The 27,055-nt window shown below is 44.6% G+C and overlaps 1 protein-coding gene across 3 annotated transcripts in view; it reads right to left on the reverse strand.

Moving 5' to 3' along the window:
- The window catches only part of LOC137609073 (inactive phospholipase C-like protein 2), a 47,832-nt gene that overhangs the window by 2,811 nt on the left and 17,966 nt on the right, over positions 1-27,055 (reverse strand). The window contains exons 2-6 of one of the 3 annotated variants that reach the window (XR_011038287.1): positions 12,955-15,441; positions 8,845-9,048; positions 6,311-6,386; positions 5,992-6,137; positions 5,467-5,856 (exon numbers count right to left, since the gene is read on the reverse strand). Coding sequence is in view for 2 of the 3 variants with exons in the window: in XM_068335809.1 (XP_068191910.1) it covers positions 2,238-2,347; positions 6,311-6,386; positions 8,845-9,048; positions 12,955-15,441 (2,877 nt within the window). In the remaining variant the exon portion in view is untranslated. Of the gene's footprint in view, positions 1-2,237; positions 2,348-5,466; positions 6,138-6,310; positions 6,387-8,844; positions 9,049-12,954; positions 15,442-27,055 lie in introns of those variants that run through there. The other 2 variants (XM_068335809.1, XM_068335810.1) reach the window with 2 other exon arrangements.

A 27,055-nucleotide genomic window follows, 5' to 3' on the forward strand; every position in this document is an offset into this window, starting at 1 on the left:
ACACACCCCCCTCCTCACCCGAAGCGATCCGCGGAGACGCCCCTTCGCTATATTCTCATTTAATTCCACTCTAATCCCGTCCCTGCAGAATAAATCCACCCCTATATAGACATGATAGTCAATAACCTGACTTTACTGGCTGTTAATTTAACACCAAAGGAACCACTTCCTTCTTCTTCTTCTTGGTTTATTTATGACTTGTGAACAAAAGTTGTTTTATTTTTTCATCAATTATTTTTTAAGATTTATTCACACATACATACACACATATATATATATATATATAAATATATATAAATATTTGAATCATTTTTCGTAAGCAGCTTTACTTAATCAATCTCTATTTCTCCCTGAGGCATCTCTTGTCATATTTCTGCTTCTTCCAGCGTCGGGTAATTGGGGGATTGTAAAGAATACACTTTCGCCGCCGCCGTTGCGTTTATGGATTCATCAAGTTCTCAAAATCGCCAATAAAGAACAAAACAAATCTACGAGCGAGATAAAAATGGGGCCGGGACCAGTGGTGATTGGCCGCAAATAGCTGAAATAAGGAAAGTTAATTGCGTGTTTATGGAGTCTTTCACATTTCCGTCTGTCTTTCTGTTTTTTTCTGATTTGTCCCTCCCCCCACCACACTTGAGGTTGAGGTTTGGGGGTATAGATAGAGATTAGGATTGGGCGTCCATATGTTTTTCTACTTAAGTACTACGAGGGAGCGATGGTGCTTTAATGAAGAACAGAGAAAACACACCTATTTTCATGGAAACCAAACTGACAGGAAATGAAACATTTAGTTTATTCTGTGAGTCCAAATGCGTAAGAAACATTTACGATGATAAATTAACGAGTTTGTGTTTTATTTGAATGAAATCTATTCATTTAAATCAGACATATTAAGGGAAATCGAAACACAACAGGAACAGCTAAGTGACATTTTTAATCGAGCGACTGAACAATTTAGAGTTTCATTGCTCATTAGGTAATTGTTCGCTGTTCCTAATCTTAAAAAAAAAAAAAAAAAAAGCAAAGAAGAATCCAGCGATCAAATATCTACCTAACTTCACCCTCCAGCAGAAAGCACAACCAAGGGAGCTTCTTCAATACTAAATGAGATGAGACGAGATAAAAATATCCAGCTGCTCTGTCCTTATTTAGCCAAACAGGACCGCTGTTCAGAGCTCAGCCCGAACAGCATGCACCGTTTTATCAGTTCTGGTATTACCAGCAATGCTCATTCAGGCAATGAGGGGCATTGGGTAACCTGATCTCTGAGTCAAGAATGCTTTTTGCTGAACATCATCTTCGCTGCACGTCCTGGGAGCTTGATGTTACACTCAAAGAGCCATTTCGCTGCAGGAAAGATGGGTTTGTCATGAAAAATTGTGCTGTTTATGCTGCAGAAAAATGCAGCATAAACAACATAAATATCTTTGAAATTGTTCGGTGTGACACAGTATGGGCTGCTACTTTCAGCTCCCAAAGGTTCCTGAACGCAACATTCTCATAGCTGCTCTGCCATTGGCTATTACCTAGCATCCTGGCATCACATTGGCTAAGAGGGATCTCTGCGTGTAGTTAGATCGGTGTCTATGCAGCATCCTCGTCATTTGGCCCTCGACCCGTGAGATGTTCTGATAGTTTTATGTAAATATATTAACTTTTAGAGTATTCACTATGGAGCCCAAGAAAGTGACGGAGAATCCAAAGAATATGGCCGTAATGCATCTACAATCGACACGTTATTTAAAAAAAAGGAAGTTTAAGGAGTTTAAAGCATGGCGTGGGTGGTTGGAGAAGTTCAGAAGGAGGACTGGAATTCACTCTGTTGTTCATGGTGGGGCAAGAGGGCATGAACCAAAGAGGGCAAAAAACAATGAGGACAGCTGTTAAAAGGTAAATGACCGTCATTATTATTCTTTATTTTTTACGTTATGCACAACTCTCATTGATTGTGTTATAATCTAATCGTAACATGTATTTGTTACATGTTTTGATGCATTTTTATGCTTTATAAAACATTTATGTCTGAATTCTGGGGGGGCTTGGAACGGATTAGGGCACTTGCATGGAGAACGCGTCTCTACTTACGAAATTTTTCTACTTAAGACATTTCTTCCGGAACCAATTAATTTCATAAGCAATGATTGTGAGGACACATACTGTGTGACCGATCTTTACCCGATACGATATCTTGTCAAGAATTATTCAAATTCGGGGTTCAACCGGGTTGGTCTCACCTTGAGGACGGTGATGTTCCAGGCGTAGCTCTCCATGGCCTTCTGGAGCTTACGCCCTTTCAGACCCTCTTTCGCTCCGATACGATGCAGATCCTCGTGGAAGTCCAGACCTGGACACAGACGCAGGTGAATTACAGCTACAACACCATCAAACTCACATCAAGCTCCTCGTGAGTCCATTAACGTCCACGAAGGCAGTCCGCCGCGCAACACGCTGCATTTCTGACGGATCTAATTGAAGTAGTGCCATGTAAGCGAACCTTTAATCGGTCTATCAGGACGTCCGGCTTCCTTTAGCCCTGGCAGACCATCACTAATCCTCTGGGCTTTAAGAACAAACTCCTCCTAATGCTGGATGCCTCGACCTGCCTGTCAGTCCTCTCCTGAAGGTTGACCTTTGATTCTCCACAAAGACATCGATAGCAACGATTGGACAAAAGCCCGTCTTTGAAGGTTCAGTCCAACAGGAAGTAGATCGAGTCAGGACAGGAAGTGGCCTCACCAGACAATTTTAGAATTGGTGATGTACAGCCTTGGTAGAAATATCTGTATATGAGCATGAACGTTGCGTTAACAGGTATCAGAGCTAGTTCGATCTGGTAATCTGGCGCACTTCACGGGTTCCTTGCTGGTGCGACGCCATTCGCCAAAGGCGTTTGGCGAATGGCGGCACTCGGGGAGCGAGGAAAGGCACCGAGCTGAGTAAGAGATGAAATTAGCTTGGAGGCAGTTTGTCACAATACAGCCCATTCAAGCATTTAATTTACAAATTATTAAGCATTTCCTTCCCCCGCAGCAGTAACGCAGTCGACGTTTCCTAGTGTCACTTAACCTCTGGGAATAGAGGGAGGAAAAGAAACGGAATAGATGATAAACAGTAAAAATATTGTTTTATTACATTATCCCACCGATCGTGCAAAGACAAATGGTATTATTTGGATTTTCAGTCGGGGGTGGTCAGTCGGGAGTCTTCTCCTGGCGAGGAACATCAATAAATAAATGGAAGCAGCGTCACGCTTGCAGGGGGGGCAGCGGTGAGTTTGCACTTGTTCCAGATTCTGGTGTAAAAGATGCAGAGCTGGAGTTCACAGACACCTTGAAACGCCTTACGGGGGCGGTGGGGGGGGATACTCCCGTCGTAATAATAAGTTATCTCGCTGCGGTAGAAGATGTTCTGCTCGTATCCGTAACTCAGAAAGAGATTCAGGACAGAGAAGCAGAAAAAAAAAAAAAAAGAAGAGAGAGAGAGAGAGACTACTGCAGTGGAAATTAAAATGCGAGCACCAGAACAAGATGATTGGTTGGAAGAGATGTTCAATTTTTTTTTTCCCCCCTCAGGTGAGTCCAAGGACCATAACCTTTTTTCATCACAGCGGAATAAAATTATAAAAGTCAGCTAAGCTCAAATCAGCTGCAAAACATGAGAAAAAAACGGAAGAGGAAATGCGAGGCTTCTTTGAAGATCTCTGATGAGATGCGGACAGACCACGCCCCTAAATCACCTGTTATGACAGGTAGAAAAAAAAGGTGAGCCCTTTAGCACAAAGGCGCTAAAGTAGAATACATGGTGTGTGTTCGCAGATGGGAATACACAGCCTGATCATCTGGAGGCGGCGGAGTGTGTGCAACCCAGCTGCTTTACTCGTCCTCCCATTAGAGCTGCGTGTGTGTGTGTGTGTGTGTGTGTGTGTGTGTGTGTGTGTGTGTGATGGTGAGCCATTGATAGCGCCCGGGGTGGAAGAAAGGAGGAGGGGGGCATCATCCAGCACCTCTCCATCCTCATCAACACGTCAGCTTCTCTGCCCAAATTAAACTGATTACTGCAGTAATGACAGGGCATAAACCCAACACAGGATGGAGAGAGAGAGAAAAAACCGCCCCGCATCCTCCTCTGGCAGCGTTCCATTCCTTTCACTCTGCCTAAATGTGAAGTTTTATTAACACGTTAGTGGATTGGAGGTCGATGGGAGATTCTAAACTGTTCAACTTTGTGATCACGGCAGCATTTAGCTGATGAGCAGCGCCGGCTTTCACCGGGCTGGGGCAGAAATGTCCGATCCAGGCTTTAAATTAGGCTTAGAACGAACACACACACACACACACACACACACACACACACACACACACACACACAGACATCCCCATTCTCTAATAGCACCTTTTTCCGCTCCTCGCTCAGCCATTCCTCCCCCCCAAAAAAATTACAGCTTTGGCTTCCAGATCGATCATACAGACAAAACCTTCAATTCCATGCAAATCCAAACGCGCCCGCCCACCTGCCGGTGGCTCCGCCCCTTTTCTGTCAGGTTCCAATTGACATTGTCGGTCTCCACGTAATCATAAGCTTCTCAAAAGGGTGCATTCAGGGGGCTGTCAGTCTATCAAAGGAAGAGAACTCAAGCCATTAAGAGAGAAGTGGATTTTGTCACTGTTTCATCCCTCCAACAGTTTGGGAGCGTTTTATGACGCGTCGGTTCTAAACCAGACAAAAGACGACAGGAAGTGGGACAAAGCCGGAGTCTGTGCGGCGTTCCATTCGACCGGCGAGGCTTCGGATGTGAAATTAGTTTGAAAGCGGCTGGTTTCAGCCCTCTCATCCGTCGCGATGAAGGTCAGGTTGAAGGTCAGGCGTGGCTTGGCTTCTCAGGTGACTCAAGTGTTTTTTCTCCATTACGTAGCAGAATCAGATTCTCTAAGTAACGAGGTCCTTATTTTATTTTTTTGTTTTTTTCTTTAAAGGATTCAATCGTCCGCTCCGATATACGGTTAGAACAGGCATCAGAATGAATTCTGGGTAAATGATGAGTCAAGATACGGATGGACAGATATAAGTCGTATATAAAGCAATAATAAGCTTTTATTTTGAAGAAAACCTCTTCATTTCCTCCCAGGATGCTTTTCTCTCATCTCATGTGAGCGCCTGGACGAGAGTTGGGTGGTGGATTGATGCATGTTTATTAGTGCTAGGGAAGGGGGTGGGGGGGGCGCTGCTATGTTTGGCATGCAGCAGAGGCCCCTGGGGTGGGGGGTGGGGTGCTCCTACTCCGACCCGTCACCTAATTGTACCGCTCTTACATAAAAATGCTCCGTCTAAGAAGACCATTCACTCAAAATTTAGAATTCCTCTTCAGTCGGATTGAAAGGATGACACGCTTCAACTGCAGGCTTTTTGCCCCCCCCACCCCCACCCCCACCCCCACCCCCACCCTCAGGATTTATTCTGTGACTTACAGGATTGCTTTTATTACCCTAACTCTGAAAACTCTTCACTTTTGCATAAAACAAGGTTAACGCCTGACGTAACGGCGGGCTTCTGGTCGCTTCCAGCTCCGGGGTGATGGGGAACCTGGGATGGGAGAGGTGGTGGTGGGAGGGGGGGGGGGTCGCCTCTGTGATTGAACCTCCGCTGTCCAATCTGCATGATAAAGATGCATGAATATCATCTGAAGAAGTTCTGATTGAGGAGCAAGCGAGGAACAGTCGGCAACCAGCCTAAACGGAGCCGAGGAGGATGAGTCACAGCGTCGCTCCATTTGAAGCCGTTTCTACGCCGATGATGTTACCGTGTTCGTACGATCCTCCCCCCTCTAAAGCCAGACTTCTTGCATTGTGCATCCCCCTTTTAAAAAAAAAAAAAAAAAAAAAAGCATTAATATCTATTAATCCATTCCCTTCCTCTCTGATGGTGTTTTCTCTTCTTTTCGCCGGCCTGCCGACGTGTTAGCGGCTGGATAAATACGCGGCGGTGACTCACTGATGGCGGCCCGTTATTGACGGCATCGCCTGTTGTTCCTGGTTGTTGATGGAGATGCAGGAGCAGCAGATAAACTCATTCAATCAGGCAGGAGGACACGACACATAATACGTCTGAAAGCTGCCGGCGCACGCTATAGTAGGATTCTTAGAAAACGCAGAGGAAAATATCACTCGTCTCAGATAAACGCGCTCTGTAGCATAAAGAAAAGCGCGCCGGGCAACCAGAGAGTCCGTTCTCCTTTCGTCCTTGAACTGTCCTTCAAGGACGCATCGTGTCATGATTTTTTTTGTCTGAATAGAGGCGAGTCGCTGCGTACCTGCCCGTTGTGCTTGCGTGAGCTTGGAGTAGACGACGTCGGCCGACTCGATCAAAGTTCTGCTGGTTTGGATCATCTGTGGAGACAAAGAGAAAGTGTCGTTCATTTCCTGTTCAGACGACCCGAAAGGCTCCAGGGGAGATAAAGACGCTCCGGTCTTCATCGGGCTTTCACTGGATTAGATTATAACCAGATTGAGGAGTTTATATTTTTATATCAAATGGTCGTCTTCTAATTTAAAACACAGTAAATTAGGGATTTTGAGCAACACTCCAAAAAAAAAAAAAAAAAAGCAAATCCCAAAAACATTTAATTATGAAACTTAACTGCGATTAAATGAGATTCTGATTTGTCTTTTAATAGTTTTATGATGTTGAAGAAGGAAAAAAAAAAAGCAAATTATAGTGAAACTGACCTGTTTCACCCTAAAAAGTGTAGTATCCGCAAAAATGCCTGAAACTGAAAAACAAAAGTTTTTTGTTTTGTTTTGGTTTTTTTGTCATTTTTTCAAAAAAAAAATAAAAGTAACATAAATATTTTAAATAAAAATCTAAATAAAAATGTACCGTCGGGAATAAAGGAACAATGGAATAAGAACAAATCTTCAAAATATGAAAGGTAATTAAAACTGCAATTTTCCTTTGTCCATTATAGTCTCTTCCCTGTAAGCAAAGTTGTTTGTTTGTTTGTTTGTTTATATGTCACTGAATGTTTGTCCTTTGGTTTTGCAGTAAAATCACTTGTGTTTTTGGGGCACCGTCACATTTTCCACCTCTGCTGTCCTTTTTTATTTTTATTTTTTTTACATCCAAGCCGCGACACTGGTTGGTGGTGCCCTGAGTGCCGTCTCACAGGCTTATGAGCAGCTGGACCGGTCCAGTAGCACCAAGCAGGAGGCTAATGAAGTTTCACACCCTTATTAACAGGGATACAGGACGCTGACGTGCTTGTGTGTGTGTGTGTGTGTGTGTGTGTTCGCGCTTTAGCTCGCTATTCTTATCAGAACTGGCTGGAAATTTTGCCTCGCGAGCTCCTTTCGGACGACCCCTTTGATCCGTTTCACATTTTAGCACGTTTTCAGCTACCGAATGTCGCAGTAGAACAGAAGCATCTCTGTTCATCACATCGAATCCTTTCTCACCCTCGTTTGTGCACGAATGAAAGGTTACGAACGTGCGTCTAAAATACATTCACACATTCTCACTCAGCACTTCTGCCTGTCTCCTGCGGTGGATTTCTTCCTGAGCGTTTGTCGACACCATGAGGAGTGTCAATCATAGCTATTTATATTTCAACTGCATTCTAAATACTTATATATACATTATATATACAGTATATGTGCAGATCTGTGTGTATTTGAGCCTGAGCGGCCTGATTGAAGCTGCTCAGGGTTGTAATGATGTCGGTGAGCTGGAACCCACATGGGGTGACTGAGGACACACTCCGCACTTTGATATCCCGCAGTTAATATCCTGGTGTTGGCAGCCATGCTCCCATGAAATCACATGCATCAACACACACACACACACACGCACACACACACACACACACTGGTGCTTCTGTTCCTGACAGGGGAGTGTACCAACAGGCTTTGGGAAGTAAACACAAACACTCAGATGACCAGACCTCAGCTTCAAGCGAGGTCATAGGTGACCATATGTACATGTGATGACTGCCAGGCACTACCGTAGTGACATATACAGGAGTGGATGTGTGTGTGCAAACTGGAGGCTCATTATAATATGATTTTATTTTATTTTGATCATTATAAAAGCCATTTATGTCATAAATATGCAGTGAGGAAACTTCCATTTTGCTTTAAAAGGCCTTAGAATCCATCTGCCAATCCCCCCCCAAAAAATTTTTTTCCGGTCCGGCTGTCCTGCTTATCCCCAGAAAACGTTTCTCTGTGGACCGGAGCGTGAGAGTTGCTATGACAGCGCAATCCTCCCGCCTGAGTCAAAGCAGATTCTATTTGGTGGTGTCGCCCCCCCCCCCCCCACCCACCCCCACCCGTCCCCACCACTCCTCCTCTTGATGTCAGTCGTAGCAGCGGCGATGATCTGAGCAGCATCGACGCAACATCCTCGCTCCTCACCCGTGACCCACTTCACCAGCCCCCACCCTGCCTCCGAGGTGGGGAGAGGAACACAGCGGGTGGTGACTAATTACAGAGACCTCCAGCACCCACCCCCCCCCCTTTTTTTTTTTTTTGGCCATGTCAATGTCAAGTGTAGTGTTCTCAAACGAGAACACTACACTTATCTTTATCTTAATGAGTTTATCAAGATGTTACACAACGGGGTGATTAAGGTCAACGCAACGCTGCCTTTTTTGGATTTCCTGGCACCGGCTACTTCCTGTTTTGGTGCCACCTCCATTGAGGTTTAAGAAATAAACTGAGAAGGCTCTAAAAGGTGACATCATCGCCCATCATTGATTGATCACTGTGCCACTGGGATATCACCCACAGCAATTCCACCTCCATAAAGCACCCTGTGGAGTGAAGGTTCTCGGGGCTCCGGGGTGCGTACCATGTCGTAGGCGTTCAGCACTTTGCGCAGCAGTTCGGGTACTGGACCCTGAGCTTCCATGGTGGGGTAAGCCTCGCTCAAGTCCACCGTCACCCTCAGCGAACGCTCGCTGTTCATCAGCCAGGTGGACACCGTCAGGATGCACTGCTTCATGTTGGCCGCCGGGGTCAGGCCACACAGCTCCTTGAAGGACACCATGGCATTCTGGGTAATAAAAAAAAAACAACAACACTGAATGAAAAAAAACAACAACCCATTTTTATTTAATCTATTTTATATTCATTAGAAACGATTCTGGAGGTTAATAGCTAAATGTTTCGGTAAACAAATACATAATGCATATTCTACACTTTCGTATCCTTGAGTTCCGTTTCGTTCAAAACGCCAAGCTAGGTAACAAATCCTCGCAAGACGTGCCGTGAATGGAAGCATTAAGTAATGGTGGTCCTAATGGAATGGGAAATATTGCCATCCCTATTTATTTTTCACAGATGTCCTTGAGCAAAAGAGGTTTAATGAATCAAGATAAGAGCAGGGTGTTTGTCTTGATGACGGTAAAATCAGTTCTCCATAAGATCAACAGCCCAGAGGCTCCGGAGCCAAACTTCTGACCGCGGCCTGAAGGTGTTCCCAACATCTAGTCGCTCATTCCTCTCTTCATTCATTCAATCACTCCTCTATCTTCTTCCTCTGTGTTTGACTTTCCTTTCCTCTCTCTTCTCCTGGTGTTCCTGTTCCTGCATGGATCGCTGATTGAAGCTTACTGTTGCTACGCAAACAAAAAAAAAAATCGCTATCTCCACATGTTCCTTAAAGCCAATCTAGAACCGATAACAAATCTCTCTTTTATTTATTTTTTACATCGGGGGCACATGCTGTTCCGTAGAGCGAGTCTGTCGTGACTCAAACATTGAGTTCCTCCCTCTAAATTTCTCTAAATGTATATTTCTGTGCATTCTAAGAAGATTTTGCTTTGTTTCCTGCAGACTATAAATTGTTTGAGCTCATAAATATGGCAACCGATCACCTCAGCCCGTGAATTCATCTGGCAACCCCAACCGTGAGTCTCACTGTGATAAACCAGAGTTTTCCCACACGTCTGAGTTGACCTAACATCCGTGCAGCTCAACCTTGCATTCATGGGCTAAAAGACCCTCAGAAAATGGAGTGAAGTGAGGGGAGACAAAAGGGAGAAAAGAGCAGTGTTGAATCTGCTGGTGGAGGAAGAGCGAGGGCGATGATGAGGGGCATTGAGCAAACAAGTCAGGTAAGGAAGCGTGACATAGAATGCTAAATGCAGTAAAAAAAAAGCCAGCGCTGGTGTTTGGGAGTCCGTCCACACGCCGTTCGCTCCTCGGTGTGGGAATCAGCCGTTTCCCTGGACTAGACCCTCCAGGCCGGCACAAAAAAATCCACCCCATCACCCCCCCTAAAACCCCTATACCCCCCGTCACCCCTACCCCAGAGGAAGTGCTGTCACCTCAGGGCCCGACCTTTCTTTAGACGGCGAGGGTGGGCGAAGAGGCGAAGTCGGGATGTGTATCCGAATGTGAATCCAGGGGCCACAGCTAACACCTCGTGGGCCGCTGAGTGCAGCCACACAGCGGAAAACAATGGCGAGAGAGCCGTGTGTGAATGAATAAATGTGCCTGCATGTGTTTATGTCTCGTAAACTGAGGTTATTAACATTCATTACGCTACGTATAATCCCATGCATGAGTATACGGGGCCACATGCATGGATGCTGTTTGATAATTACTGTGCAATAAAACTCACGAACCGGTGTTAAAACATCCAATGAGAGGCTTGTGTTTTTAATTACTCCTCCCCCCACCTACCCCCACCCCCCTCTTTAGTCCCCTTCCAGCATTCCCCCAAAATGAGAGCTCTGTGTCCGCTTACAACACCGCTTTTGTTTCTCCCAGCCTCCTCTAACTCTCTCTTCCTGCTCCCGGTTGAGTATCTCTCAATAAGGAGAGGCGAAGGTGGAGCACACACTTTGTTTCAGCTCTCCTAAAGTCTGTCTCCACTTTATGAAATAAAAAAAAAAGGTCAAAGTTCAGCAAAAAGTGCTTTCATTCATCCTGGTTTTCTGCCCAGAACCACATAGGGAGCGTAGCAGACTGGTTTCCCGTGAATCTGCATTCTGGATCACCTCTGTCGTTTTTTTTAGTCATCACTCATCTTTCTGTTATTATTCAGACTAGACCACCTGGAAGCTTTGCTGTTAGAGGATAAAACGAGCCTTAAAAGAGCTCTGCAAGGTGAAATAACACCGTCGACGGCAACATCTGTAGCATGTGAATGCGTCCTGCTTTCAAGTGTGAAAACCACGAAATTGTAGGGAGTGTGAGACGGAAAGATTTTTTTTCTTCACACGTTAAAGTCTAATCTTGGCTTCAGTTCTGGTGGCAAAGCTTCCAACCCGGTTGTCGCCTTGTGGGCTGCTGGCCACAGGCCCGGTTTCAACCCCCCGGGACCAGCCGGATCCAAGGCGCAAGGCTCGGCGCAGCTGGCCTCCACAAAGCTTTCCCGACTGCCTTTTTTACACTTTAAAGGCGAAAAGCCTCGCATTAAATATACATCCATTGAATCTCATTAATGCTTTCTCTCGACTTATTCTATTTATCATATTTCTCGAAAGAAGTATTTTAATTTCAAACCTGGTGGACTGTTTTGCATTTTGTGTTGACTCTCAAAGTGATTTACGCTCAGTCGTACACGGGCACGTTTTATGTAAAACCACAGATTAGATTCCGAAGCCATTTGTTGTGAGAGATGATTTTAAGATTAGAGCACCAGCTGTGATGCCAGGCTTCATTAATTCTATAGTTAGCTTAAGTTAGCTGGCTGGAGTGTTGCAAGTGTTTCATACAAGGATAACATAACAAAACGTTCAGGAACTCATTTCCTTAGAGCATCCAAAGAGGCAGAACATTGACACTAACAAAATATATCACAACCTCACGACTAGCTTGGAATTGCCTTTTCGGATTGGATTTATTAACCTGGGATTCGCATTTCTTTTCCCAGTGATTTGAGCTCTTGGAGAAGAAGATTATCCTCTTTCAAAACACGCCTTTGTCCACATAGGAAAAAGGTATGACAACACGCCGCAGGATCTCCAATCACATCTCTGCTTATTTAGTTTGGCCTGGTGTCCTGTGTGCTCTGCCATCAGACTGAGGTTCCTGCTTCCTGAAGACAGAGAACATGCCTCGGTATTTATGACCTGGATACATAATTAGAACTGTGCTATTAGCTTTCTGAGGGAACACAAAGTCCATCTAATTTTATGTCATTTAATGTAAGACGTGATTGTTTTTTTTACTGCGGTTGATAAGCCTGCAGTCTTCTAATTTTGGATGCTCAAGGATACTGGAGATACTAGATTGGAACAGGAAGTCAGAGAAGGTAATCGGATTTGTCCACTAGATGTATTTATTCACCTTATTAATATACAATGGGGAGGTCTGTTTCTCTTTGTTTGGATAAAAAAAAAAAGATCCTTCCATCCCATATATTACATTATATTCTTCTTTATTCCAGCATTGCCAATCATGTACTTTGGAATCTTTCTCTAAGATTGCTTAACATTTATAATTAAGTATGTAAGCAGTTCTTGAAGTATGAAGTGCGCAACTTAATTATTTCCATGTTGTTAGCTGTCACTGAAGACCCTAAACTGCCTCTCCTGTCCTGTAATTTGCATAGAGAGTAAATTAAACTGTGTATCACACCCTGAAGTCGTCATAAACAAAACTGAAAATCCACTGAAAGGCCTCAGCTGCTGGCCTTAAGTCAAATACACAATGTGCCTACAAATTTTATCATCTAGAGGTCTTTTAAAGGCAGGTGCCAGATTCCTAGCAACCTAGTCCTCTCCCTTGGGCAGTACGTGTCCCTCATTAATGATTGCACTATTCATAAAGCCCATAATTAGGAAGCAATGTCACTTTATTACCATTCTCTTCTACAACATTAATCGTACGCAATTAGGGACAAGCTTCCCTCCATGACAGCGTGCGGAATGAGTCCAACCAGGAACAACAGTTTCAACCTTCATTAACACGGACTTTCTTTTATCTGGTGGGGGAAAAAATTCCTTACCTGGACATTTTCTCTCAGGTCTGTGGCCTCCCTGAGTGGTTGGGTGGAAGCTCTGAAGAGCTCATCCACCACCTTGATCCCCGTGGTCTTGGTGGTGGTGTATTCCCGGGCTTTCCTGCCTTTCCTGACAGACAGACCTCTCTTGTGTGCCTTTCCTCCACCCCGTCTGTTGGTGATGGCTACATGGACAAACAGGGTGGTGTTGGGTAGAAACTCCCCTGTCAGAGATTGCAGGGGGACATGTCTGTAACCAGGTTGTAGGCATTCAAACGGGATGGTGTACTGGCCAATGAACTCATCCCCAATGTAATCATCATCCAACACCACAAAGCGCAGCACTGCAAGTTCTGGTAAATTTATCTGGAATTCAAAACTCTCATCAAAAATAGGGTTGTCACCATTCTGGGACATAGTCTTGGTTCTTTGCTCAGCACAGTCAGCTGGGATGCCATGGATTTCCACGTATATGTAGGGCTCCACTACATCACCCTTAGCTGCCGAGCCACGTGGCTTTGGCAGATTTTGCCCACTGATGACTTTGATGTGAAGAAGCTGAGCGGACACTCCTGGCAGGGAGTCCCTCGCATTGGCACTGAAGTAGGACACCTCCTCCCTCATGATGGCTGGCCGCAAAACATACCCGCAGTTTCCATTCTGCCTGAACCACCCGAGGTTGAGATCCATCATCAGTCCTGGGGTCTGGTAGTTCATGGCCACAATCTGGCAGCCACACTTCCAGAAATCCTGGGGGTTCATGTTGCTGGCATCAATCCTCATAGGTGTGGGATATACTCGAGACAAAAAGCGCTTATTATAACAAACAAACTCCTCTGGGAACTCATTGGAAAATCTGTTTGCATCCACCTCATTGAATGAGCAAATCTCCCAAAACTTTTGGTCCCTCTTTGAGATCTCAAAGTCCCTGAACTGGACAGACTTGCAGAGAGACACAAGATCAGAGAGTTCCCTACATAGCCTGAGTCTTCTGTAGCCCAAGCCATTCAGGTGGTCCTTCTCATCGGCTCCCACTCTTCTGGACATTTCTAGTCCCTCCTCCTCATCTGTCACATCTCCTTCAGCATCGGTGCATCCGGGTGGTAGCCTCTTACCTTTTAGGAGAATTTTACCTTTGAGAGTCTCAGGGGAGGGCAGGTAGTTTTCTTCCTTGTTGGGAGGATCAAGATACAGTTTGTCCCCAAGGATCTTCTTCATGTGCTGTGCCATGACCCTTTGCTGAGGGATGCAGCAGTGGGTAACCAAGCAGAGAATCAGGGGATACTCTGAACTCTCAAAAGCATATTGGTTTATAATGTCCAGGACCTTTGAGAAAGCTAGATGCGAGGCTACAGAACAACCAATGTACACCACTGGTTCATTATCAGGCCCGTCCCATACAATAACCTCAATGCTGCGACATCCCATCCTTAGAGCTCGAATGTAACTACTGATGTCTGAAGAACCCCAGAAATGATCTTCCAGAAGGGAGGCGTTATGTGATGAGTTAATGTAGTAGTGGGACAGTGGCTGGTTCATATCCTGGCAGACACGTTTATGCTGGGGGTCAAAGATATGGCATTCGGAGGACAGGAGGTAGTGTGTAAAGCCATCAATGGAAAGGTAACCCCTCTCCCTTCCTTTGGCAGATGGCTCAAATTTCTGAACAATATCTCTACACATGTCCTCCGTTACACCTTCCACGCCCTGCTCCACCTCTACAAACAACATCAGATCTTTGCTGTCCAGATACTCCTTGTTACTGGAGAACTGCATCATTAGAAAGAAGATCTCTGGTCGTGTACAGAGCTCACAGTAGGCCTCCACGAAAGTGTCCATGTTGATTGCTTCTCCATATTGGTCTTTAGCTTTCTGGTGTTCCTTGAATTTCAGCTCTATCCTAGACTCTTTCATTCCAGGGTTCAGTCCCTTGATTATCTGCGTAGCCCTAAAGAGGTCTATGTGTCCTTCTTTTTCCATATCTGCTAGCTCAAATACTGAGCCAATCCATGAGGTTCGTAGACTTGGTTGGTTGGGTTCTACCATGTTCACGGTGTGCCGGCCATAAGACACCAAATATCTCAAGCCCATTACCCAGGTGCTGACCACATCTGGTGTGCTGGCTACCAAATCTAAGGATTCATAGTTGTCCCCATAGATGATAGAGAAGGCGCACTCATCAGGAAACTGGTCTGACAGACCATTGCTGCGCAGAACTGGAGTTTTCTTTCCCAATCGGACCTCCTTAATACCCTTAATCTCCAATTTGGCCTTCTCTGAATCCTTCTTTGATGGCTCCCAACGAAGCCAGTGCATGTCCGGATCCAGCAGGAAGTAGCGGTTGTACATACGTGAGTTGGACCGGACCTTTTTCATTTCACAACCCTCCATCATGAAGGCCATGCAAGCGGCTGTGCTGTTGATCTTGCGGTCACTTGGCATTGAGCTGAAGGACACCGTTTTCTTCCTCACCTGTCTCTGTTTTGAACCATCCTAGAAACAGAAAGAAATGAATTAATTTATTTTTGTATTCAGGAAAAAGCACTGAATAAGTCAATGAGATTACTCTGTAAAGAGAACGAGACTCCTTCCTTTATTGAGCAGATTTCCACCTTGATAGAAGACAGATAAAAACCTGACTATAAATATGAAAAAATAAAAATACAATATACTGATGTGTAAAGGTGGAAGGTTGGCATACATGAGAAACACCCAGTTTCCTTCTTTTCTCTCCGCTGGTATATGTCATCATGTCAATGTTAATGGAGATGGGATACGGTCGTTGACAGGGAAAACATGTCGTCTAGTTTAATGCTTTGATGCATAAAATAGCTGACAAACTACTTTTTATAATGTATTTATGACCTTATCTTCATTTCCCAGCGGAGATAATTAAACTTTAATACAAAATGCACATCTACTTGTGTAATTCTACTCATTCTTTAAAATGTGTAGTTTGAGGAGTAACTTCCTGGTCTTCCCTCGAGACGAACCCTATGGCACTTTGCGTGAGGTTGTTGCCTTTTCTTTACATTCACAGTTTACCAGCACAAAACTACTGAAATATTTAAAAATGGTTTGAAGTAACCTTGTAGTTGTAAACAAGATGCGGTCCAACATTTATCTTGAGGGAAACCTTTCATTTCTCCACATATCACCTGCCATGATATGGCTGAATTCTTTCTTTCAGCTTTGCTGGCAGACAACACCGTCCTATTTCCTGACAGGGATGTGGTTTGCTAAATAGCCTGAATGCAGATGTCCTGGTTAAGGGCTTGGGAAGTGTATTTGTTTGAATAATGCATACCACAGAGCACACAAAAACAAACAGCACATTAGAATGCAAACTGAACCAATGTACATATTACATATCCCAGACATAGAGATTGTGAGACTGTGATTGTTGAAGCTATTAGGGATGTTTACTTATGTTATCACACATCGGTGTTCCAATTACATATGAAAAAAGACACAAAATATTTTTTTTCCCCCTGATCCATGAGTCGTTCCATTCCGATTGAGCTTTTTGAAATAATTTAAATTGGAATAAAAGGCTCCGTGTAAACACAACTTACTGCATGTCTTTGTCTGCAAGCATCGACTGAATATTGAGATGAGATGGATCTGAAGTAAACATGCTTCAGTACTAGGCATTGCAAAAAAACAAAACAGAAAAAAACACACACCTCAGAGCCATCAATCTCTCACCTGATGGTCACAGGTAGATGATGTCTGGCGCCTCATCACAATTCATGTGCATCGCTTGATGCAAAGTATGACACAATCATCACTCTTTGGGTTTGTCCTTGTTTTACCACCTCTATCTATCTTTCTTATTCATGTGAACGGGGAAGGTCTGCCCAGCCTCAAGATGATTAGGATTTACTGATTTTCAAATAGGTTCAGAAATAGAAAAATGCAAACAAAGACAGAAATCATTCATTAATATCAATAAAAATGCCTTGGGTCTGGTCTATGACAAAATGTTGGTCCAATTTCTTTCACCAAGACTGTGAAGGTAACACAGGAGTTGTTGGTTCAGCTGGTGGAGGCTACAAACAAACTCCTTCACATGGGGTCTTCTGGGAATGAAAAGACCTTGTCAGCCACGTCACATCCGAGGCAGATAGACTATTGCATCAATAAAATGCTTGCAGTAGGACATATATATATATATATATATCTCTGCAGGCCATAATTAATAAGTCATATCGGAAAATCAAAAATGCTACTCTTTGATGACATTCACCAAGTCCTTTTGGTCCGTGAAACAAAAACTGAAGTCAGAAACTGCAGCGTAGTTTTGGGAATGGTCAAAAAAGTTTTTCTCTCTCGACTTCGAAATTGATTGTTTTTTCTTGTCATGTGTGACGAACGCTCTAAGACAAAAAGCAGAGCCAGCCGGCGGCGAGAGGAGCAGATCTGTTTGGGTCTGATTGCTTCCAGACCTTCTTTAAGAAAGTGGTGCAGCCAAAAAGGTCAAAGCTCCTGAGGGTAATCCTGCAGACCCAATTTACCTCTTAGAGAGCACATAGTATTAATAGTAGTTAGTGCACTGAGTATGTACTATGTACTACTAGAAATTCTCCTGCACACACAGTCCAGGTTCACACAGTGAATGGTTTCAAACAATAGATGTGGAGGCATTGAGATGAGGTAAACTGTCCATAAAGTTGTGGATCTCTGAATGGTAATTGTTAATTGTGTAATTGTGGGATTTCAAAGCAGATTGAGACGTAGGGGCACCTCGAAATCAAATTAAAGATCCTTTAAAGCCAATACAAATATAATACGAGCTTTTGTTAATCAATACCTACATTTCTTGTAACATTGAATTTTTTGGGTAACTGTGTTTATCAATCCTAATCCAGCTGTCCTCGGCCATTCCTTGATGGTGGAGCTGCCAAGAGATCAGACAGTTCCTGAACGCCCTCTGAAGGTAACCGGTACGTCATATCGACTCTCCCTCTGGTGCTGGTCGTCACGTGAAGCCAAGACAAAACAGACCAGCTATCAATTCAATATGAGCGGTCCGGTTTACCGTTATGCTTCAGTACCCCGCTGAGTGGAGCGACCCAAAACAATAAGTCTTTCAAATGGAAGCAAAGGTCACAATGGAAAAGAAATCAAGTAGACTTAATATCTTTTAGTAGTGTTCTAATTATTATATGTGTAATTATACAACAATATATCTAAATCTAAATACAATATGCAGCCGGTTGACTTTCCTCTAATCTGCTGCGTGTCTTGGAATGCAGCTCTATCAGAAACTTAAACTCCTGCTTCACGTCAAGAGTGTTTGTGTGGCGCACAGATGAAAACCACAAGGGTTTCCCCCGCCGCTTGATCTCCCATCAGGTCAAAGAGTGCAAGCAAAACGAAAATGGTAAACATTTCACCAAAAGGGTGTTAAATTTTTGCTTTTCTTATTTACAACAAAGGTGTTTTCGTGGCTTGAACAGAGCTGATGATGTCACAACCCAGCTTCCAGACAAGTACCCATAGGCAGACATTGGACTATGAACAGAACAGCAAAGAAAACCCCCCCCAAAATTCCAATGGTCAGTTTTGTTTGTGTTGTAGATGCTCCCCTGGTGTAGATTTGCTGCGTCACTATTTTATTTTGAAAGGGTAACCTGCCAACTACTGGCCTGATTTGCACACTACAGCATTTTCAAATGTCTAAGGATCCTTTAAAACTATTGCCACGTAAATACAGACCTGATTTCTTGTTAACGGGGGGCCTAACTCTCGGTGTTTGCTCTATAAATTACAGGTCATAGTTAGTATAACTAGAGAGCTGAGCTGCTCAACCTGCTCTTGATCACACGGGGGATAAATCTGTCTCCTGAAGGTCTTGGATCCCTTCCTCCCATTCCACCAAACCTCAAACCATCACACCCCCTCATCACGGCTGTGCTGGCTGCATGCCACTCTGCCTGGCGTCTTGCTCCTATCATATCTCAGCTCTAAAAGAGATCTCAAGAAAGTAGTCAGACATGGCTCGGCTCCTCTCGCCCACAGAGCCACCGTGTCACTGGTGTGTGCGTGTGATGCGAATCGGTGAATAAGGCAACGGGGGAGCGTGGGTAATGGGGAGTGAAGACGGAACAGAGAAGAGCCATCTTGATGACGTGCTCTCTGCAAGATGTGAGTCACAGTGTGTTTTGTGTTTGTCTGCATGCATGCTGGGAGATCACCGGATCAATGTCCACATGCATTTATAGTCACGGCTGCGACGAGTTACACATCGAATGACACGTGCTGACCACGTTCGGACTTCAACACGCTGCTGTCAGAGTGAGTTGTGTGTAATTACCGTTTTAATGACACTGATAATAACACAAGTCTGCAGCTCTTTAATTAACTGAAAGATGAGTTTCATAATAGTAAATGCAAACACGGCTGGAGAAGGGGAGCACTATTCGAAAACTCAGTAATAATTTTCACAATTTTAAAACCATTTATTCAAACTTCTGTTTATAAATCCTACATCAATGCTGTTTGCTTTTCTTCAATTTTCCCAAACAGGAAAAGGCAAGGGAAGGAAAGAGATGGAAAATGCTAAAAAAAAGTCATTGCAAATTAAGTCAACAAGTCAAGTTTGATCGATATGCATATTATCTCTTTTGGAGCACGGACTGTGTGCTGCAGCAGCACTCGACATGGACAACCAAAAAGCCTTGAAGGATTTCACAGCTCAGTAAGCCCCACTCTGGTTAGATGAAGGAGGTGGGAGGTCAACTTCACAGCACCCCTTTGCTCTCCCTCTGCAAATCCAGACTGCCCATTAGTACCCTAAGGCACCACGCTGCCTCTTCCTCCCCGATATCCAAGACGATTACACAAAATGGCATCTGAATCCTGTCCTGGAGAATTCAGGGCAGATGCCGTTCTGCTTCTGACAGACTCGACTCTCCTTTTCACCGAGAGGAATCCTTACAGGCAAAGAAAGGGGCAAAGAAAGGGGCAAAGAAAGGCAAAAAACAGAAATGAGAAGGAGTTGCTGATCTGAATGAAAAATTTATTTGTTTGGATGTTTCGCCGATGCTCAATGTCAATAGAGCTAATTAAATCAAATTGAGAAATTAAATATTCGTTGGGGGGGAAGAAAGAAAGGGAGGGACGGCCGGACTCGGTTTGGTGGCGTTGTGATCTGTCAAGCTAATAAAGTGTCCTTGAATTGAATTTGGATTTTTTTTTTGAAACAGGAGAGGCGAGAGAGAGATGCAAGAATGAAGAGAGACAGATCGTGGAACGACAGACAGCGGAGAGAGAGAGAGAGAGAAGTCAGGCCTGTCACCATTTGTCAGTGTAATCTCCCACGTGGGCGACTGCTTTAATTCTCACAGCAGTAGTCTCAGCTGCAGATTGTGCAACTCATCGTGCCATCTTGGTGCAAGTTTTGCAGAACACGAACATAATGTGTGAATAGGTGACGAAAGAAGGAGTGAGCATGAAGCCAACGTGTGAAGACGCGCTCGCGCTGACGTATTTAAAGTTTGCATCATACGCTGAACATGCCTCGAATGCAAAACGTTGCTCCTACGGTTAGCGATGTGTGTATCCTCACATAACACATGGAAATCTCCCAGAGGACCCCCAGCGATTCCAAGAGGACGGAATGAGCTATCTTATTACCGGCCCGCCGGTCAATCAAGATATGGAACTGAGGGTGTAAGTATGTCTGTCGAGTTTTGCATCAACCCGTCAGGTATTTGTGATTCTGTCCATTAATTCCCCGCTGTCAGGGGATGAGACCACCTCAGTGTTGGATATGACCCATCTACAGGTCTGCTCATTAATCATATCACGCCCGTCTGAGATCCGCCCATGTGCACACGTGTACACGCACACGTGTGCACGCCAGTGTCACGCTCTCCTGTGGCTTCGGCATTACAGAGCCTTGTTTCTCTCCCCAGCTGCTTTCCATCACTCAGCATCACCAATGGGGCCAATTATTTCCTCGCAGAACCTATTTCGTAAGCTCATTTCAGGTGAGTTTGCCCGTGTTGACGTGTGTGTGCTTGTTGTAGAGGGTGAGGGAGTGATGGGGGGGGGGAGAGAGAGAGAGAGAAAGAGAGGAAGAAAGAAAGTGGGCATGGTGTCCGCTGTCAGTCTCACCTCCCACTCACTGTGGGGGATTGTGTCTGTCAGGTCGTGTCAGTAATTCTGTAGATGCTGCATTAAATAATAATACAATAAATAATTCTCATCTCACATTGGGGGGGGGGGGGCAGGAGGTGTTGGGGTTGAATGTCTGGATTCTGCCTAATCTCTTCTTCCACCGGCGCTCGTGTGTGACGGATGTTTCTTCAGCTCACACTCAGGATTTCTATGTCATCCCACCACCCAGAGTCAATACCAACTCTATCCCCCACCCTTTATTACAGTATCCAGTTCTCAGTGGAGCCACCCCCCCCTTCCCCCAACCATACATTTAAACGCACCACTTAAACCCAAAAGTGGTCGATTTCAAACGATGCATCCTTCAACGGGAGCGTAAATCCGCGTTGGGTTTAACCTCAAAATTGATTGATATTTTTCATGTTTTTTATTCCTCTTCAACCTGTTTTACTCAAGTTCTTTCAAAACCGCCGCCAACGACTAAAGGTGTTACCAATCCATGATCGTCGTGTTTTGTTTTTTTTGGATTCGCCAAGATATTTATGGAATGATGATCTACTCTTTTGTGGCAGCGTCTTGAGTAAAGATGTCATGACTTTTACAACATACAGTATACTTTCCCTCTAGTTCAACTGATAACAATGAAAATCAATAAAATTGGAGTCTCAGATCTTTCATATGACTTAATGCCAGCAAACTGATTTTCCATCACAATCTCCCAACACTGATTGACCCAGATATCATTACTACGTTTAACACTTCCCCCTGGTCTGCACTGCTTTAATTAAACCGTGTTGTTGGATAGCCGAGCGTTCCTTTCATTACACTCATTGCCGCAGTGTTTTCTCATTTCCTCCCAAATGTTTTTTTTTTTTTAATGCCACAGGCACCAGATCTTTGTTGTATTTAACAAAAAAATGTGGAAGATGTGTAGGAGAGTGCGAAAGTGTGTTTGTTCGACTCACGCTGACGGTCAAAGAAAAGATAATAGTCGACAGCGGCGCTTTGTCACCTATTTCCCATCATCGTTCGCCCTTTCATACATCAATTCTCTCTCTCCATCTTCGCCCTCCCTTGTGTCACTTGACGTTTATGTCTCGTCAGTCTTGAATTCATTTCTTACTCTCTTACTCTGTCTCTTTCCCCACGTACATAGCTTCACGCAGCACCAATAAATAGATCAGATTGATACAGGGAAACAATTAAGGTCAGACTAGCCGTGTGCTGAACGTTTCCACCCCTGTGGGAAATGATCTATCGCTTCCTCAATAACATCTGACAGAGGCAGCTGTTTTGAGCCCACTCACAATGAATGGTGAGCCTGAGCCTCAGGCACAACAAAGGTGGGGGGAGCCAGAGGCGCTCTTTTGGGTACACGCACAACCCTTCAAACTGGATGGGTACATTTCAGCCTCTGCCTTGTTACAAAGTCTGCAGCTCACGCTTCCTCTTGTCACCTCGTACATCCCATACCGACACATTCGGTCTTTCTCTGATCCACTTCCCCTTGAAACTTTTGCACAGGACCTCCCCGAAGCACCGAATACCGGGTTATTCCCACGAGATCCGAGATGCATGAGCATCGCAGACAGACGGGAGGAAGCCGAGGGATGAACAGGAAGTTGATTAACAACAAATGTCACCCCATCCAGTCTCCTGTCACGCATCTTCGTGGCATTTCCTCTCCACTTCAGACACAACTCTGGTACGAAATGACAGCCTGCCTTAAGACTGAGCAACAAAAGGGGAATAATCCAGATGTTATCTGTGCGGCATAAGAAAAGAGTAATGGTTGTTAAAGCTGCTGAGGTATCAGATACTACTGAAAGACTGCTGAAGAATGAATATGAAGCTAAAGAAAAACACATTACAGGAGAACGAGGCCATAAGTTCTCCTGAATCTTAATCATTGTTTCTTGGACTGCCGCTATCCGTTATGTTACGGTCTGTCAATGCGGCCAGGAAGGAATAACCTTGACTGCCGTCTGCATTGCAGAGAATGACTGTGTGGTGGGGGTGGTGACGGGGTAGTGGGGGGGGGGCACCCTCACCTGCCACCAGAGAGCTCTGCTGCTGCTGCAGTCCTCCCCCATCCCTGCACCTCACCTTGGGACAACAGCGTCATGTTTGTCCTCTAACAGATGCGCCCTTTGCTCCCAACGTATCCGGTCTCGGGTTTGTTCTGAAGCCGGATAATCAAACCCAAACTCCCAAGGGGACAAGAATCCCGAGAATTCTCCTAAAATTCTCCTTCTGAACCTCCTCATGTGGGCATACAAACGTTATTTCATCGTAGATCCCACATATCGTTGTGGAGGTACACACCTGCCTACTTGTGCATCACGCTCACTCTCCAAAACACCCACGATGGACGTATTTTAAACATCCAGAGCTGAGGAGCTATTTAGATGCCAGTGTAGAGAAAGGGAAGGAGGCTAAAATTGGCCGGTATTCAGTGAAGTCCAGTCACCTGTGTGGGAGCGCGAAGGGCCCTGTGTGGGCCGGTGAGCCGGGCCGGCTTACTATAGCACACTGCGCTTGGAAAAAAGACTGTTGTCTTCTTCTAAACCTCTGTCTCTGACAAAAAATGAAGACTACATCTCTTAGCAGGCTTTGATCAATGATGCATTTTCCTCTCTGACACATTCCACGCCTGCGTCGGTGTAGCCCACTCAGCTCTATAAATAACCTCCATGAGCCTGATCCTTGGCTGGGCTCCTTCTGTCTCGTCAAGAGGCTGGCAAACCAACTCACGGAACTGTTGCGGTGCCAATGGGAAAAAAAAAAAAGAGGCTCTGGTGTGATATCTGAACCCCCTTATCGTTCAACTGCAGGATGATGAGCAGCCGTACGCAACTCCTTCCCTCCAATTTGGAATTACATAATCAGTCTCCATTACACTTAACCGATTAAGCATCAATCCGTCATGCCTCAAATGTTTCACGCTGCGTCTAAAAACCTGATGTATTACCAGTTAGAGGAAGGTCGTTGGGTGCGTTTATTAAGATTCACAACTTTATTGCATTTCTGATGTACTTTATTTAGAGTTCTATTCTTGGAACAGATCACATTACCACAAAAGTTAAAAAATCTAAATGTTTCTTAGCCATCCATTGAATGATAAATCCAACCATCCATTTATTGAGTCTCTCGTAACGGTAATCGAAGTCTCTCTTTCCGAACTGTCAGCTCCAAAGCTGAGGGCAGCGACGTACAACGACCGGTAAATTGAGATCTTTGACAGTTGGCTCTGTTGCCACGTTCCAATAAAATGGTCGTATAATCAAACTGTACCTTCAACTCCTGCGCCGTGTTCCTATCCCTTTTGAACAAAATGTAAAGATACTAAAACGTTTTTACTTGAAGCAGACATTCACGCCCAATCCAGTCAAAGAAATCCATTGATTTGAAGCTGACAGCCGTGGCCTTGAACTCACAGGCAAAGACTCTATCGCCGGCCGTTTTAAACTCGTCTAGAAGCCACTCATTTTGTCTCGTCTTTATATTAAAAAGATCTAGAATATTAGATATTGCTATACACACTCCTAGTTGTAACCACTATTTATAGGGTATGTGTGTTTTTTACAGCATGATAAATGCATTACTTCCTGATAAATTGGAGCGAATGAGTCATGATGTTAAAGCTGGTTATAAAAAAGAATTCCTCGATGGACTCAAGATCAGTTTATTTCCCTGGACCATTTTTAACAGCATGTGCTTCAAGCATAAGAAAACAAATTCCTTCTATGTTCCTAGAATTTATTTGTACGTTTATTGGATGTGTCAAGTTGTTGTTTTGCACTCCTAATTTCCATGAAAAAAGACGATGGAGGCTTTGGATTCTAGCCCTCCACAAAAATCTGTAGAAATCAATTAGATTTAGATAATCCCTGTAAACAAAACATGTTTGTGATAGAAATTAAGATCTAAAATAAAATTATAACGAGCCTGAAAGATAGTCAACAATACACAAAGCAGTTAGAAGCATCTCCATCTCTAAAACACTGCTTACACATCATGCATCAGGAATAATACTTCAGTTATGTAATATATAATAAGTCAGCATGCGCCGCCGAGGGCCATACAGCGCAATGATATTTTGAACGTTGTGATGTCTTCTGGAGATGTGTAATTGGTACTTTTGCTTGAGTTAAGGATGCTTCTCCCTTCACCGGTTATGAGTGATAACTAGTTAACGCCAGGAGCGGAGCTGAGGAGGCCGAATCGCTGCTGTGATGAATAACAGTTTCATTAGCTTATTCCCCCCAGTCGTGCAGATAAATGTAGGACACGGGAGGAGGTGGATCTGATCCTGCATGTTTGAGTGCATGCATAGTGAAGGGAGGGAGGAGGACACGGGAGTACAGGAGCTCTAAGCGAAGGTGACCTTTGTTGCCTGGGAGGCGAGGAGAATTGGGATCGTCAGAGGGGAGATCGGTGGATTGATAGTGATTGTGGATCAACAGTGGAATGGCGTGGGCGCAAAACTGGGGGTCCCCTCGGAGGGGAAGAATGTCGTTGGCATTCAGGGGAAGAACAGGGAGAACAACAGTTCCTATTTTTAGGTCCGGCCTTGCTCCTCTACCGAGAAAAGTGGGGGGTTAGGATTCCCTGGGAGAGAACCGAACAGCAGGAGGGGAGGTGAATCCGACAAGGATGCGTAAGAAAGCCCCATCGGTATCCAGGGCTCGAAATTAGCTGACCCAGATTCAGCGGAACACCCTGACAACCGCATTGAACAGAACTTGTCTCTCACGGCGAGGACACGCTATTGTTGCTAAAGGTCGCATGAAGGTGATAGAGTATGAGCGACACCTTTAAACGGAAAGTCGTTTTTCTCACAAAGCAGACAACAGTCAACACATTGTGTGGCGTCTTATGCAACAGTTCAACAACTGCTGTTGGGGATGTGGAACCCAAAGTGCTGCATTATTGTTAATAGGAACAAGTTGGGGACAGACGAATGCTACAGTTACAATCCTCTCTGGAGAGTCAGGAAAATATTTTATAGGGGTTCATTTCCCTTCAATTACCCACCAATCAGCCCCTATCTTAACATGCGCCTAATATGTCGTAGTTCGACCATTTTTGGGCGCTACTACCCACTGCAGACCGGTACCTGGGACGCTCTGACCAGTCTACCCATCATAAGGTGGGCCTTGTCAACGTTGCCCAGATCCATTATTCAACTGGTTCAGTCAATCCAGAAGACCTTCATAAAGGAAGACTTCCTCGGTCAGGACAATCAGTCTCCATTATTGCGATCCTCCGTAGGTGGTTATAAGGCATGGTCCTTGAAGACTACCCTATTCTCCGCACCATTTTCTACCTATATCCTATGTAGAGTTGGATTACGAAACCTAAAGCAGCATGTAAACATAAATGGAGGCCCTGTTTCAAAAGGTAGAACCAGTGCCCAAAGTCACAGCGTTAGTCACATCTCTCCAAGGACAACATAGGCATTCGGTAAACATATGCTTTAATTATGGAGAGAAAGCGAAGCAAATCAAAGAGAGTGATACTCCAAGTCCTTCAAAGAGGAGAGAGAAATCCCACCATGGAGCGACTGATTTGATGCGTCAGGCTTGAGGTAGTGGCTGTTACAAGAGCGAGGAAGAGGAAGCTAGGGTCAGACCAGCTGCTGGATAAATAATTTTCCTCTTGCTAAGAAGAAACAGCCACAAGGAGTCTATCTTTTGCCCTTTTCCAGCCCCTTCCTTCCCTCCGTGTGACACTTCACTTCCAGGACTAAACAGATTCATCCAAAGGAGATTAATACGTCCGTCCTTTGTGTGTGTTTTTTTCGATTAATCCCCTCTGCCTGCGCTGTTTATCAGAAGTTGTTCGGTTGCCGGGCCGTGCAACTGGAAGCTCCTTTGTCACTTCCTGTACAAAGGGCTTATTGTGATTTAACATGCACCGTTTGTGTGAATCCTGGCTGATTTACTAGACTCATTAAGGGCAACAGCGACGCCAGCTC

The sequence above is a fragment of the Antennarius striatus genome, chromosome 16 (assembly GCF_040054535.1).
Source record: "Antennarius striatus isolate MH-2024 chromosome 16, ASM4005453v1, whole genome shotgun sequence".
NCBI lineage: Eukaryota > Metazoa > Chordata > Actinopteri > Lophiiformes > Antennariidae > Antennarius > Antennarius striatus.